Here is a 16,485-nt window from a genome sequence, read left to right as displayed (position 1 = left end):
CAGTCACACAAGAAAAAAAAAAAAACATTTTTCAGGGAATATGGTCAAGCCAGGAGGCTTGTCTACACATCAATGTGCTGAAATTAAGGGCCATATACAACGGCCCGCGACAGGCAGAGAATCTTCTTCGCAACCTACCTGTTCTGATACAGTCAGACAACATCACAGCTGTGGCGCATGTAAACCGCCAGGGCGGGACAAGAAGCAGAGCAGCAATGGCAGCAGCCACCAGGATTCTTCGCTGGGCGGTAAATCATGTAAGCGCTCTGTCAGCGGTCTTCAGTCCGGGAGTAGACAACTGGGAAGCAGACTTCCTCAGCAGACACGATATCCATCCAGGAGAGTGGGGACTTCATCAAGAAGTCTTTGCAGAGGTGACAAGTCGTTGGGGACTTCCTCAAACAGACATGATGGCGTCACGCATCAACAGAAAGCTTCGGACGTATTGTTCCAGGTCAAGGGACCCTCAGGCAGTGGCAGTGGATGCCCTGGTGACACTGTGGGTGTTTCAGTCGGTCTATGTGTTCCCTCCACTTCCTCTCATCTCAAAGATATTGAGAAGCATAAGACGTACAAGAGTGCAGACAATACTCATTGTTCCAGATTGGCCTCGAAGGGCCTGGTATTCAGATCTTCAGGAAATGTCCTCAGAAGATCCGTGGCCTCTTCCTCTCAGGGAGGACCTGTTACTACAGGGGCCCTGTGTGTTCCAAGACTTACCGCGGTTACGTTTGACGGCATGGCGGTTGAACACCAAATCCTAGCTAGGAAAGGTATTCCGGGTGAAGTCATCCCTACTCTAATTAAAGCTAGGAAGTAGGTAACGGAGAAACACTATCACCGTATCTGGAGAAAATAGGTGTCTTGGTGTGAAGCCAAGAATGCTCCTACAGAAGATTTTCAGCTGGGTCGTTTTCTCCATTTTCTGCAGTCAGGTGTGGATATGGGCCTAAAGTTAGGCTACATTAAGGTGCAGATTTCGGCCTTATCTATATTCTTTCAGAAGGAATTGGCTTCTCTCCCAGAAGTCTAGACTTTTGTAAAGGGAGTATTGCACATCCAACCTCCTTTTGTGCCTCCGGTGGCACCGTGGGACCTTAACGTGGTGTTACAGTTCCTTAAATCACACTGGTTTGAACCTCTTCAAACGGTTGAATTGAAGTTCTCTCTTAGAAATTGGTCGTGTTATTGGTCTTGGCATCTGCAAGGCGGGTGTCCAAATTGGCGGCTTTGTCTCACAAGAGCCCCTATCTGATTTTCCATGTGGATTGTGCAGAGTTGAGGACTCGTCCTCATTTTATGCCTAAGGTGGTTTCGTCATTTCATATGAACCAACCTATTGTGGTGCCTGTGGCTACGGGTGCTTTGGAGGATTCCAAGTCTCTTGATGTAGTCAGGGCCTTAAAGATTTATTTGGCCAGAACGGCTTGGGTTAGGAGAACAGAAGCACTGTTTGTCCGGTATGCGGCCAACAAGGTTGGCGCTCCTGCATATAAGCAGACTTTTGCTCGCTGGATCTGTAACATGATTCAGCAGGCTCATTCTACGGCTGGACTGCCGGTTCCAAATTCGGTTAAGGCCCATTCCACTAGGAAGGTGGGCGCTTCTTGGGCGGCTGTCCGAGGCGTCTTGGCATTACAGCTTTGCCGAGCAGCTACTTGGTCGGGTTCAAACACTTTTGCAAAATTCTACAAGTTTGATACCCTGGCTGATGAGGACCTCATGTTTGCTCTATCGGTGCTGCAGAGTCATCCGCACTCTCCCGCCTGGTCTGGAGCTTTGGTATAATCCCAATGGTCCTTACGGAGTCCCCAGCATCCTCTAGGACGTAAGAGAAAATAAGATTTTAAACCTACCTGTAAATCTTTTTCTCCTAGTCCGTAGAGGATGCTGGGCGCCCGTCCCAGTGCGGACTAATTTCTGCAAGGCTTGTATATAGTTGTTGCCAGTGCTTAAAGTGGTCCTAGAGAGGTGGTGGAACTCACCCCCCTCCCCACGGCGCCCATGTAATAAAGGTATTGCGCGCGTGGCAAAAAGGGGGTGTGGTCTCAAAAAGAAAGGGGCGTGGTCACACAATAGTAATAATGCCCACAGTAGTAGCACCCAAGTGTAAATTTTAAAGTGGGGGTATGGAAAAGTGAAGGTTGTAATTATGTGCGAGCTCCTGAAAAGGGGGCTTGGCCACGCTAAAGGGGGTGTGCCCTTCAGTGTAGTTTACCACACCATATACCCCTTATACACCACAATAACAGGACCCCTTTCACATTATAGCACACAGTATGAGCCGAAATTCACATTATACCACACAGTATGAGCCGAGATTCACATTACACCACAGTATGAGCCAAATTCACATTACACCACACAGTATAAGCCGAAATTCACATTACAGCACACGGTATGAGCCGAAATTCAAATTATAGCACACAGTATGAGCCGAAATTCACATTATAGCACACGGTATGCGCCGAAATTCACGTTATAGCACACGGTATGAGCCGCCATTCACATTATAGCATACAGAATGAGCCGAAATTCACATTATAGAGTGACGGGGAGAGTGACAGCAGTGACATGCAAAGTGACAGCAGGGACATGGAGAGTGACAGCAGGGGCATACAGTAGGCACTAGAGAGAGAGAAAGGCAGCATGGTAAGATTACCTGTTTAGCGTCTGCGGTGCTGTGGATGAGTAGGCTGTGGTAGGCGTGGAGTGGAGAAGGCTGTGGGCCTCGGAGATAGTGCGGAGGAGGAGGAGGCTGTGGGCATGCAGAGGTCCGAGGGCGGGGCGGCAGAGGAGGCTGAGGACGGCTGCAGTGGATCGGGAACCAGGCTGGCTTTATTATTCCTGCCGCCGCATCGAGCTCCTGTGACCACGGTGCTAATATTTCAAAACTGCTGCGGACCGGCAGCCAATCAGCGACAGATTTGAACTAGTAGCACCGCAGTCACAGGAGCGCGATGCGGAGGCAGGGATTTTAAAGCCAGCCTGGTCCCAGATCCGCTGCAGCTGGGAGTCTGGAACCAGGGCTCCCAGTGTGGCGGCGATGGTAGGGGCGGAGTGAAGGAGGGCGGACCAGGAGCTCAGCTTCTTTGTCAGCCCATACAGTAATGCCCACAGCAGTAGCACCCCTTATACTATGCCCACAGTAGTAGTGCCCCTTATGCAATACCCGCAATAGTAGTGCCCGCAATAGTGGTGCCCCTTATGTCCCCAAGAGTGGTGCCCCTTATGAAGTTTCCCCTTTACAATGCCCTCATTAGCAGTGCACCCCATCAGTAATGCCCTTAATGGTAATGTCCCTCTGTAGTATTGCCTCCAGTAGTAATGTTGCCTGTAGTAATGTCCCCAGTCGTTTAGCCCCCTGTAGTTTAGCCCCAGTAGTCATGCCCCCACTGGTAATGCCCCTGCAGTTATGACCCCAGTAATTTACTCCCCCCCCCCCCCCCCCCCCCCTTTAATTTAGCCTCCCAGTGGTAGTGGCCCCAGTAGTTTTTCCCATGTAGTTTAGCCCCGTTAGTAATGCCCCCAGTAGTTTTCCCCAGCCCCCCTGTAGTTTGCCCCCTTGTAGTAATGCCCCCAGTAGTAAAGCCCCCCAGTAGTTTGCCCCTTTGTAGTTTGTCCCCAGTATTAAAGCCCCCCAGTAGTTTGTCCCTCTGTAGTTTGCCTCTGTAGTATAGCCCCCCAGTAGTTTGCCTCTGTAGTATAGCCCCCCAGTAGTTTGCCCCTGTAGTATAGCCCCCCAGTAGTTTGACCCTCTGTAGTATAGCCCCCCAGTAGTTTGACCCTCTGTAGTATAGCCCCCCAGTAGTTTGCCCCTCTGTAGTATAGCCCCCCAGTAGTTTTCCCCTCTGTAGTATAGCCCCCAGTAGCTTGCCCCAGTAGTAAAGCCCCCAGTAGTTTCCCCTCTGTAGTATAGCCCCCCAGTCGTTTGCCCCTCTGTAGTATAGCCCCCCAGTCGTTTGCCCCTCTGTAGTATAGCCCCCCAGTAGTTTGCCCCTCTGTAGTATAGCCCCCCAGTAGTTTGCCCCTCTGTAGTATAGCCCCCCAGTAGTTTGCCCCTCTGTAGTATAGCCCCCCAGTAGTTTGCCCCTCTGTAGTATAGCCCCCCAGTAGTTTGCCCCTCTGTAGTATTGCCCCTCTGTAGTATAGCCCCCCAGTAGTTTGGACCCTCTGTAGTATAGCCCCCCAGTAGTTTGCCCCCAGTAGTATAGACCCCCCCAATAACAGCGCCGCTAGTAGTGCACGGAGGGGGGGGGGGGGGGGGGGGGAGAGGCACCATACTTACCAAGCCCCGCTCCCGCCGCAGTCCTCTCTTGGCGCCCGCTCCCCGGCACTATGGGAGAGGCGTCATGACGTCTCTCCCATAGCGCGTACTGACAGAGCCGGAGGCAGGAGCTCAGTACTGAGCTCCTGCCTCCGGCTGCCGCTGTGCAGGGAGAGCCGGGCGCCGCTGATAACAGCGGCCGCCCGGCATCTCCCTGCAGCGCCGGGACATCGGGTTAGGTGAGCCGGGGGAGGCGGAACTGCGTTCCGTCTCCAAGTGGAACTGACGGAACGCAGTTCCGCCCCGTTCCGGCTCACTTTAACCCCTGGTTGTTGCTTACATAAGGGTTATGTTACGGTTTGGATCAGTCTCTGGCTGATGCTGTTTTTGTTCATACTGTTAACTGGTCTTGTATATTCCATGTTGTATGGTGTGGGCTGGTATGTATCTCACCCTTAGATTAACAAATATCCTTTCCTCGTACTGTCCGTCTCCTCTGGGTACAGTCCTAACTGAGGTCTGGAGGAGGGGCATAGAGGGAGGAGCCAGTGCACACCCATTCTAAAGTCTTGCAGTGCCCATGTCTCCTGCGGAGCAGTCTATACCCCATGGTCCTTACGGAGTCCCCAGCATCCTCTACGGACTAGGAGAAAAAGATTTACCGGTAGGTTTCAAATCTTATTTTTGTATTATTTCATTGTATGAATAATATCTCTGAATATTGGCCCTCATTCCGAGTTGATCGGTCGCAAGGCGAATTTAGCAGAGTTACACACGCTAAGCCGCCGCCTACTGGGAGTGAATCTTAGCTTCTTAAAATTGCGACCGATGTATTCGCAATATTGCGATTACTAACTACTTAGCAGTTTCAGAGTAGCTCCAGACTTACTCTGCCTGTGCGATCATTTCAGTGCTTGTCGTTCCTGGTTGACGTCACAAACACACCCAGCGTTCGCCCAGGCACTCCCACCGTTTCCCCGGCCACTCCTGCGTTTTTCCCGGAAACGGTAGCGTTTTCAGCCACACGCCCCTGAAACGCCGTGTTTCCGCCCAGTAACACCCATTTCCTGTCAATCACATTACGATCGCCGGAGCGAAGAAAAAGCCGTGAGTAAAATTACTTTCTTCATAGTAAAGTTACTTGGCGCAGTCGCAGTGCGAACATTGCGCATGCGTACTAAGCGGATTTTCACTGCGATGCGATGAAAAATACCGAGCGAACAACTCGGAATGAGGGCCATTATTGTTTGTGCGTTACTTATTAATTTCATACTTATTTAACATTACTGTTATGTTTCTTCATTTTGAGGGGCTGGTGACTAGTATTGTTATGTTTTGTAACATGCAGTTTCTCTGTTTCTTCCCAGAGCTTCCATACAACGATTACTTTGAATATTTTGGTCCAGATTTTAAACTACATATTAGTCCTTCAAATATGACAAATCAGAATACGCCGGAATACATGGAGAAAATAAAGTAAGGCGATTCATATTGCCATTATGAATGGCTATACAGGCCATTTATTTCTAGTAACTAGTTTCAGTGTTTGTTTTATATATTGTTTAATTGTAATTTCTTACACAAGTTTCTTCACAAGTGTTTAAAGTGCACAGAATGTTTTAATTTGTGTTAGCAGTTAAACGTCATGTTTTCTTATTTAGTAGAATATACAGTATAGTGCACTACCATCAGGCCTTATTAATTTCACATGGCTTCACATATTCACTAAAGGGAATATCTGTAACCACCTCAATATTAACAAAACAATGCACAGTATGTGTTTAGTTGTATGATTTTCTGATATTTATATTTAATATATCAGAGCTCAGGGCGAAAGTTTCCTCTGGCTTACCCCAACCAAACCGCCCGCCCTTCCTTCCTCCGGGGGTGCAGACATGTCTTGTATTTGCACTGAAGATGACATGACTAGGTCAAGTAGCAAAAATCCAGAATTAATCTTTTCTTTAATACTTCTTGATGGCATTTCATGTTTTTCTGCGTAAAGTCTTTACTGGTAAACAGGCCTAAGATATTTCATATATACTGTATTCGGTTTTAATTGGCACCTGAAATGTAAGAAATATATTTGTAAATATTAATAATGTTAAGGCTGATTAGTTTAGCATGTGCAACAAATTATTATTTCTCCGGCAGGGTCCACAGGTTATCCACAGGCTAACATTGGGATATGATGAAGCGACAGCGGATTTGCACCAGTTGGTCAAAGCTTTTCGGCCTCCCAGCATGCAACGGGCCCATCCATATATCCCCGCCTCCTGGCTCAGGCAAATCAGTTTTTTGTTTGGTGCGGCAGGAGCCGGACCATGGTCAGAGGGGTGCTGATTTTTAGCAGCTCTAAGCTTTCTTATTTTATTTTTATAGTCTTACTATTGTTTTCTTGAGTGATCTTTCTAAAAAAGCGTCTTATACGTACCTTAGAAAGAGTCGCTCCAACAACTCTCCGCTGGGTTGCAACAACGCTTAGCCACGAGTACAGTGCTGTTTCGGCGGGCGTCTGTGTCGGATACACTAGCAGGTCCAGCATACGTTACCAGGCTGTGGCCGCAGCACGGGGAGAAGGTAAGGCATCGGTTCCACTTAGAAGGGGAATATGGACACAGCTGCGGAGGAGACCACCAAACAGTCGATGACGCGGCTGCCACCTTGGGTACACCAGCGCTAGGCCTTAGGGATCAGAGGCTCCAGGAATAGTATGAGGCTGCGATCCCTAGTGTTGATGTCAGCAGTGGGGAATTAGACGCTCTCCTGGTCGCCCCTGCCCCCAGTTCATAACCAGCTTCCTCCGAGTCTCCCGCCATGAACTGTTTCCCGGTTCCGTCTCAGACGCTTTACACGAAGCGGACCCAGTCGCAGCATAGGCGGCTGTGTTCACTGAGCGTCTGCGTTCACTATAGGTTCATGGAACAGCAGTAGCGTCTGGATCCACTCAGGGTTTGCTAACGTATTGATAGGTCCTGGAAGCGAGGTGAGTATCCCTGTTTCCCACTCTACTGAGTACGGTTAATACAGCACTAAGGGGGTAATTCCAAGTTGATCGCAGCAGGAATTTTGTTAGCAGTTGGGCAAAACCATGTGCACTGCAGGGGAGGCAGATTTAACATGTGCAGAGAGAGTTAGATTTGGGTGTGGTGTGTACAATCTGCAATCTAATTTGCAGTGTAAAAATAAAGCAGCCAGTATTTACCCTGCACAGAAACAAAATAACCCACCCAAATCTAGCTCTCTCTGCAAATGTCTGCATCTGTCTCCCCTGCAGTGCACGTGGTTTTGCCCAACTATTAAGAAAATTCCTGCTGCGATCAACTTGGAATATACCGCCTAAGTGTCAATCTACCTTTCTCTGACGTCCTAGTGGATGCTGGGTACTCCGTAAGGACTATGGGGAATAGACGGGCTCCGCAGGAGACTGGGCACTCTTTAAAGAAAGATTAGGTACTATGTCTGGTGTGCACTGGCTCCTCCCTCTATGCCCCTCCTCCAGACCTCTGTTAGAATCTGTGCCCGGCCAGAGCTGGATGCACTTAGTGGGCTCTCCTGAGCTCACTAAAAAAGAAAGTATTTGTTAGGTTTTTTATTTTCAGTGAGATCTGCTGGCAACAGACTCACTGCTACGTGGGACTTAGGGGAGAGAAGCAAACCTACCTGCTTGCAGCTAGTTTGTGCTTCTAAGGCTACTGGGCACCATTAGCTCCAGAGGGATCGAACACAGGGCCCGACCTCGATCGTCCGTTCCCGGAGCCGCGCCGCCGTCCCCCTTGCAGAGCCAGAAGACGGAAGATTCCAGAGAAAATCGGCGGCTGAAGACTCCGGTCTTCAATAAGGTAGCGCACAGCACTGCAGCTGTGCGCCATTGCTCCCACAGCACACCACACGCTCCGGTCACTGGTGGGTGCAGGGCGCTGGGGCGGGGGGGGGGGGGGGGGGGGGCTGCAATTTGTATACCTTACTTGGCAAAATGCACATAATACAGTTCTAAACTGTTTATGTGCCTAATCCCCCGCCATAAATATTATTTAAAAAGCGGGAGAAGCCCGCCGCTGAAGGGGCGGGGCTATCTTCCTCAGCACAGCCAGCGCCATTTTCTCTTCACAGCTCCGCTGGAAGGACGCTCCCCAGGCTCCCCCCTGCAGTATACACTACGGAAAGGGTAAAAAAGAGAGGGGGGGCACATAAATTTAGGCGCAAATTGTGATAATAAGCAGCTATTGGGGGGAAAATTCACTTTGTACTAGTGTAAATCCCTCTGTTATATAGCGCTCTGGTGTGTGCTGGCATACTCTCTCTCTGTCTCCCCAAAGGACTTTGTGGGGTCCTGTCCTCAGTCAGAGCATTCCCTGTGTGTGTGTACGGCTGTGTCGACATGTTTGATGAGGACGCTTACGTGGAGGCGGAGCAGGTGCCGATAAGTGTGATGTCGCCCCCTGCGGGGCCGACACCAGAGTGGATGGATATGTGGAAGGTATTAACCGACAGTGTCAACTCCTTGCATAAAAGGTTCGATGACGCAGCTTTGGGACAGCCGGCATCTCAGCCCGTGCCTGCCCAGGCATCTCAGAGGCCATCAGGGGCTCAAAAACGCCCGCTACCTCAGATGGCAGACACACATGTCGACACGGAGTCTGACTCCAGTGTCGACGAGGATGAGACAAATGTACAATCCACAAGGGCCATCCGATGCATGATTACGGCAATGAAAAATGTTTTGCACATTTCTGACATTAACCCGGTTACCACAAAAAAGGGTATTATGTTTTGGGAGAAAAAGCAGCCAGTGACTTTTCCCCCATCTAATGAGTTAAATGAATTGTGTGAAGAAGCGTGGGGTTCCCCAGATAAGAAACTAGTGATTTCTAAGCGGTTACTAATGGCGTACCCTTTCCCGCCAACGGATAGGTTACGCTGGGAGACATCCCCTAGGGTGGACAAGGCGCTCACACGCTTATCAAAAAAGGTGGCACTGCCGTCTCAGGATACGGCCGCCTTAAAGGAGCCTGCAGATAGAAAGCAGGAGGCTATCCTGAAGTCTGTGTATACACACTCAGGTACTATACTGAGACCTGCTATTGCTTCAGCATGGATGTGTAGTGCTGCAGCAGCATGGTCTGATTTCCTGTCAGGTAACATTGATTCCCTTGACAGGGACACTATTTTGCTAACCATAGAGCATATTAAAGACGTAGTCTTATATATGAGGGATGCACAGAGGGACATTTGCCGGCTGGCATCTAGAATTAATGCAATGTCCGTTTCTGCCAGGAGAGTATTATGGACTCGGCAGTGGACAGGTGATGCTGATTCTAAAAGGCACATGGAGGTTTTGCCTTATAAGGGTGAGGAATTGTTTGGGGACGGTGTCTCGGAACCTCGTATCCACAGCAACAGCTGGGAAGTCGACTTTTTTACCTCAGGTTCCCTCACAGCCTAAGAAAGCACCGTATTATCAAGTACAGTCCTTTCGGCCTCAGAAAGGCAAGCGGGTCAGAGGCGCGTCCTTTCTGCCCAGAGGCAGGGGTAGAGGGAAAAAGCTGCACCAGACAGCCAGTTCCCAGGAACAAAAATCCTCCCCTGCTTCCACTAAGTCCACCGCATGACGCTGGGGCTCCACAGGTGGAGCCAGGTGCGGTGGGGGCCCGTCTCCGGAACTTCAGCGACCAGTGGGTTCGCTCACAGGTGGATCTCTGGGTTCTACAAGTGGTATCTCAGGGATACAAGCTGGAGTTCGAGACGTCTCCCCCTCGCCGTTACCTCAAATCAGCCTTGCCAGCTACTCCCAAGGAAAGGGAGGTAGTACTGGCGGCAATTCACAAGATGTACCTCCAGCAGGTGATAATCAAAGTTCCCCTCCTTCAACAGGGACGGGGTTACTATTCCACAATGTTTGTGGTACCGAAACCTGATGGTTCGGTGAGACCCATTCTAAATTTGATATCCTTGAACACTTATATAAGGAAGTTCAAGTTCAAAATGGAATCGCTCAGGGCGGTTATTGCAAGCCTGGAAGAGGGGGATTATATGGTATCACTGGACGTCAAGGATGCTTACCTACATGTCCCCATTTACCCACCTCACCAGGAGTACCTCCGATTTGTGGTACAGGACTGCTATTACCAATTCCAGACGTTGCCGTTTTGTCTGTCCACGGCACCGAGGGTATTTACCAAGGTAATGGCCGAAATGATGATACTCCTTCGAAAGAAGGGAGTTATAATTATCCCGTACTTGGACGATCTCCATATAAAGGCGAGGTCCATGGAGCAGTTGTTGGTTGGAGTAGCACTATCTCAGGAAGTGCTACAACAGCACGGCTGGATTCTGAATATCCCAAATTCGCAGCTGGTTCCTATGACGCGTCTGCTGTTCTTGTGTATGATTCTGGACACAGAACAGAAGAAGGTGTTTCTCCCGGAGGAGAAGGCCAAGGAGTTGTCATCTCTGGTCAGAGACCTCCTGAAACCAAAACAGGTGTCGGTGCATCACTGCACGCGAGTCCTGGGAAAGATGGTAGCTTCGTACGAAGCAATTCCCTTCGGCAGGTTCCATGCAAGGATCTTTCAGTGGGATCTGTTAGACAAGTGGTCCGGATCGCATCTTCAGATGCATCGGCTGATCACCCTGTCCCCGAGGGCCAGGGTGTCTCTTCTGTGGTGGCTGCAGAGTGTTCATCTTCTCGAGGGCCGCAGATTCGGCATACAGGACTGGGTCCTGGTGACCACGGATGCAAGCCTCCGAGGTTGGGGGGGCAGTCACTCAGGGAAGAAACTTCCAAGGACAATGGTCGAGTCAGGAGACTTCCCTACACATAAATATTCTGGAACTAAGGGCCATTTACAATGCCCTAAGTCAAGCAAAACCCCTGCTTCAAAACCAGCCGGTGCTGATTCAGTCAGACAACATTACGGCGGTCGCCCATGTAAACCGACAGGGCGGCACAAGAAGCAGGTTGGCAATGGCAGAAGCCACAAGGATTCTCCGATGGGCGGAGAATCACGTGATAGCACTGTCAGCAGTGTTCATTCCGGGAGTGGACAACTGGGAAGCAGACTTCCTCAGCAGGCACGACCTCCACCCGGGAGAGTGGGGACTTCATCCAGAAGTCTTTCAGCTGATTGTAAATCGTTGGGAAAGGCCACAGGTGGACATGATGGCGTCCCGCCTCAACAAAAAGCTAAAACGATATTGCGCCAGGTCAAGGGACCCTCAGGCGATAGCTGTGGACGCTCTAGTGACACCGTGGGTGTACCAGTCGGTTTATGTGTTCCCTCCTCTTCCTCTCATACCAAAGGTACTGAGGATAATAAGAAAGAGAGGAGTAAGAACTATACTCATCGTTCCGGATTGGCCAAGAAGAACTTGGTACCCGGAACTGCAAGAAATGATCTCAGAGGACCCTTGGCCTCTGCCGCTCCGACAGGACCTGCTACAGCAGGGGCCCTGTCTGTTCCAAGACTTACCGCGGCTGCGTTTGACTGCATGGCGGTTGAACGCCGGATCCTGATGGAAAAGGGCATTCCGGTTGAAGTCATTCCTACGCTGATAAAAGCTAGAAAGGATGTGACAGCAAAACATTATCACCGCATATGGCGAAAATATGTTGCTTGGTGTGAGGCTATGAAGGCCCCAACAGAGGAATTTCAGCTGGGTCGATTTCTGCACTTTCTACAGTCAGGAGTGACTATGGGCCTAAAATTGGGATCCATAAAAGTCCAGATTTCGGCCCTGTCTATTTTCTTTCAAAAAGAACTTGCTTCACTGCCTGAAGTTCAGACGTTTGTTAAGGGAGTGCTGCATATTCAGCCCCCTTTTGTGCCTCCAGTGGCACCTTGGGATCTCAACGTTGTGTTGGATTTCCTAAAATCACATTGGTTTGAGCCACTTCAGACCGTGGAGTTGAAATATCTCACGTGGAAAGTGGTCATGCTTTTGGCCTTGGCTTCGGCTAGGCGTGTGTCAGAATTGGCGGCTTTGTCATGTAAAAGCCCTTATCTGATCTTCCATATGGACAGGGCAGAATTGAGGACTCGTCCCCAATTTCTCCCTAAGGTGGTATCAGCGTTTCATTTGAACCAACCTATTGTGGTGCCTGCGGCTACTCGGGACTTGGAGGCTTCCAAGTTGCTGGACGTAGTCCGGGCCCTGAAAATCTATGTTTCCAGGACGGCTAGAGCCAGAAAAACTGACTCGCTGTTTATCCTGCATGCACCCAACAAGCTGGGTGCTCCTGCTTCTAAGCAGACTATTGCTCGCTGGCTCTGTAGCACGATTCAACTTGCACATTCTGCGGCTGGACTGCCGCATCCTAAATCAGTAAAAGCCCATTCCACGAGGAAGGTGGGCTCTTCTTGGGCGGCTGCCCGAGGGGTCTCGGCTTTACAACTTTGCTGAGCTGCTACCTGGTCGGGATCAAACACGTTTGCAAAGTTCTACAAGTTTGATACCCTGGCTGAGGAGGACCTTGAGTTTGCTCATTCGGTGCTGCAGAGTCATCCGCACTCTCCCGCCCGTTTGGGAGCTTTGGTATAATCCCCATGGTCCTTACGGAGTACCCAGCATCCACTAGGACGTCAGAGAAAATAAGAATTTACTCACTGGTAATTCTATTTCTCGTAGTCCGTAGTGGATGCTGGGAGCCCGTCCCAAGTGCGGACTTCTGCAATACTTGTATATAGTTATTGCTTAACTATAGGGTTATTGTTCTGAGCCATCTGTTGAATGGGGCTCAGCTGTTGTTCATACTGTTAACTGGGTATAGTTATCACAAGTTGTACGGTGTGGCTGGTATGAGTCTTACCCTGGATTCCAAATCCTTTCCTAGTAATGTCAGCTCTTCCGGGCACAGTTTCCCTAACTGAGGTCTGGAGGAGGGGCATAGAGGGAAGAGCCAGTGCACACCAGATATAGTACCTAATCTTTCTTTAAAGAGTGCCCAGTCTCCTGCGGAGCCCGTCTATTCCCCATGGTCCTTACGGAGTACCCAGCATCCACTACGGACTACGAAAAATAGAATTACCGGTGAGTAAATTCTTATTTTTTGAGTAAAAAATAGTTAGATAAGTGCCTATTGCATATGAGTCTGTATACTATTACTGTTGTTTCTTTCGCTATGCGTCTGAGTATGGTAGTTCTGTTTAAACATGATTCAGCAATATGTTCTCCTACATACTTGAAATGTAGTTGATGATGTACACATATTTTTATTACTCTAATGCAGGGGTGAGGAACCTTTTTTCTACCAAGGGCCATTTGGATATTTATCAAATCCTTCGGGGGCCATACAAAAATTATCAACTTAAAAATTAGCCTGCCCCCAGTAGTTATGCCCCAAGTCAGTAGCTATGCCCTTAGTCAGTAGTTATGCCCCCCATAGATATACCCCCAGTCAGTTCTTATGCCCCAGTAGATATGCCCCCAGTAGATATGCCCCCAGTCAGTTGTTATGCCCCATTAAATATGCTCTATTAGATATGCCCTCTAGTAGCGCCGCTTACACACACATTAAAAGAAAACCCCCCACAATACTCACCAGCCCCGCTCCTGCTTCCAGACCGTTGCCCTCCGCTTGGCCGCCCACTCCTCAGAACTATGAGAGAGACGTTGTGACATCTCTCCCATAGCACCGCACACGTACACTGCCAGAGCCGGAGCTCAGGAGTGAGCTCCTGCCTTCGGCTGCTGCTGTGGGGAGGAAGCCGGGCGCCCGCTAGTAACAAAATCTCAGCGGGCGTCCGGCATCTCCGCGGTTAGGTGAGCCTGGCCGGGCCGGATCAAGTGGCTCTGAGGGCCTTATACGGCCCGCGGGCCTGAGGTTCCCCACCCCTGCTCTAATGTATAACATGTGACTGACTGCTAGTGTTATTGCTGACTTTACTTTATATTCTGTCAGTTTTTTCCTATTCCGATCCTCAATACTGGTGGTTGGGTAGGGTCGGATTGTAAGTCACTGTAAAAAGCTTAAAGTGATTACAGTAACAAATTGTGTAGTACACTGTAAAGTGTTGATTATTTATCATGTCTAATAGTGGCAAAGGTGAGGCAGATACACAGCAACACCAACACTCATTTCATGTTTGTCTTGCAAAGCTGTGTTAACCTCTCAGGATCTGGTTCATTTTGGTTTGTGTGCAAATTGTTTTAGTTTTCACCAGGGCTCTTGAAAAATACAAGGCAGATTCAGGTGCAGGTTGATCCACCTTGGGCTATGTTTGCACAGACATTATCCAGTATAGCTGAACGGATAATTCCTCCAACTCCTGTACCAGGGATAGGTTACACGATTAACCCTTACATGCAGTTTCCCACCTGCGGTTTATCACTTCCAGCAGCAACCTCAAAAAAAAAACAGGCTGATAAGCCAGTAGTAAGTAAATCTTTATCCTCAAAGCCTCACATGTTTCAGATGAGGATTCATCGGAGGATGAAAGCTCAATAAACTCTGCTTTGGCATACGAAGAGGAGGAGGATTGTCTCAGCTCAGTGGATATAGCCGAGTCAATTAAAGCAATGAACGCCATTCTTTCCTTAGAGGATTCAGCAGAGCCTGTGTTAAAAACCAAGGCACCTGTGTTTAAACGTCCCAAAACAGTTAAGACTGAATTTCCAGGGTCAGGTCAGCTGACTGAAATCATGGAAGACGCTTGGGCTATGCCCAATAAGAAGTTTAGAATTCCTAAGAAATAGAATTCCAATTATCCTCTTCCAGCTGGGGATTGTTTAAAAAGGGAGGTGGCTCCTAAAGTAGATACGCATGTGATTCGATCAGTACAAAAATCTACATTACTTTTGACTTCAACATCATTAAATGATGTCATGGATAGGAGAGTGGATGGTTTTCTAAAAACCATTTTTTCTCTGTCTGGGGCAGTCATAAAGCCAGCCATGGCTTCAGCTTGGATGGCAAAGGCAGTGGCTGCCTGGGCTGATGCATTGGAGGGGGATTTTTCAAATGCATCTACAGAGCAAAAATCCCATATAGCACATATAAAACAGGCTGCAATGTTCTTGGAAGAAACAGCATTGGATATGGGTACTATTGCCTCCAGGGCATGAGCTTCAACTATCGCTGCTGGCAGAGCAGATTGGCTACGTATGTGGAAAACTGGTTCAGAATCTAAGAAGGTTTTGGAATCTTTGCATTTTTCTGGAGATATTCTATTTGGTAAAGAATTGATGGATATTTTGGAGTCAGAAGCAGACTCCAAGAAGGTCAAGTTTCTTCCACATACAATTTCAAACCTAAAGTTCCGGCTTTTCGGCCTTTTCGGTCTCAAGGAAAAGCTTAAGGAAAAAGTGATGGCAGGCAGTCCCAATACAACAAGTCTGGTAAGACGAAAAAGCATTGGGCTACCAGAGGACCGTGTGGTAAAACAGATAATACGCCATCAACCTGATGGTGCGGGCCTCCACCTGGGAGATCCCAGGGTGTGGGGCCGACTTCTTCAGTTTGCACAGATCTGGCAGCAGTCTACAACAGATGCCTGTGTGCAGAAAGCGGTATCTCTAGGTTATGCTTTTCCCTTCAAGAAGCACCCTCCTCAAAGGGTTTTTTGTACCAGCCCGTCTCGGGTAGAGACAAAGGCCAGGGCTTTGCAAGAGGCAGTTCAGAAATTGCTTCAGTCAGTCATTCCAGTTCCTCCTGCGCAACGAGGACAGGGTTTTTATTCCAACCTGTTTCTAGTTCAGAAAGCAAATGGGTCATTTCGGCCCATTCTCAATCTCAAAGAGCTGAACAAGTACATTTGGGTACCTCGGTTTCATATGGAAACTTTACGTTCCATCATTTTGGCCATGGAGCCAGGGGATTTTATGGTATCCCTGGAGATACAGGATGCTTACCTACATGTTCCTATAGCACTGTCCCATAAGTGCTTTCTCAGGTTCGCTATTCTCCAACAGCATTTTCAGTTCCAGGCCCTACCTTTTGGGTTAGCCACAGCCCCTAGAGTGTTTACCAAGATTATGGTGGTAATGGCAGCTTATCTCCGCCAGCAGGGGATAAGAATGTTTCCATACCTCGATGATCTTTTAATCCTGGAACAGTCGCAGGAATTGCTCCTATGTCATCTGCCACAGACAATAACGTGTCTGCAAAGGCATGGGTGGCTCATAAATTGGACAAAATCGTCTCTGGTTCCGTCACAGCGGATGACTCACTTGGGGGCTGTACTGGATTCAAGTCTTCAGAGAATAATCTTACCTCTGAA

The 16,485-nt window shown here is 49.0% G+C and overlaps 1 protein-coding gene across 2 annotated transcripts in view; it reads left to right on the top strand.

Annotated features, from left to right (window-relative positions):
• HDAC2 (histone deacetylase 2) overlaps positions 1 to 16,485 on the top strand; it is a 201,894-nt gene that overhangs the window by 148,900 nt on the left and 36,509 nt on the right. For both annotated transcript variants that reach the window (XM_063917161.1, XM_063917160.1), the window contains exon 10: positions 5,635 to 5,743. In XM_063917161.1, the coding sequence (XP_063773231.1) occupies positions 5,635 to 5,743 (109 nt within the window). The remainder of the gene's footprint in view (positions 1 to 5,634; positions 5,744 to 16,485) is intronic.

This window comes from Pseudophryne corroboree, chromosome 4, assembly GCF_028390025.1.
Source record: "Pseudophryne corroboree isolate aPseCor3 chromosome 4, aPseCor3.hap2, whole genome shotgun sequence".
Lineage (NCBI taxonomy): Eukaryota > Metazoa > Chordata > Amphibia > Anura > Myobatrachidae > Pseudophryne > Pseudophryne corroboree.
The sequence above is the reverse complement of the archived record's forward strand: the minus strand, read 5'-3'. Positions and strand labels throughout refer to the sequence as shown.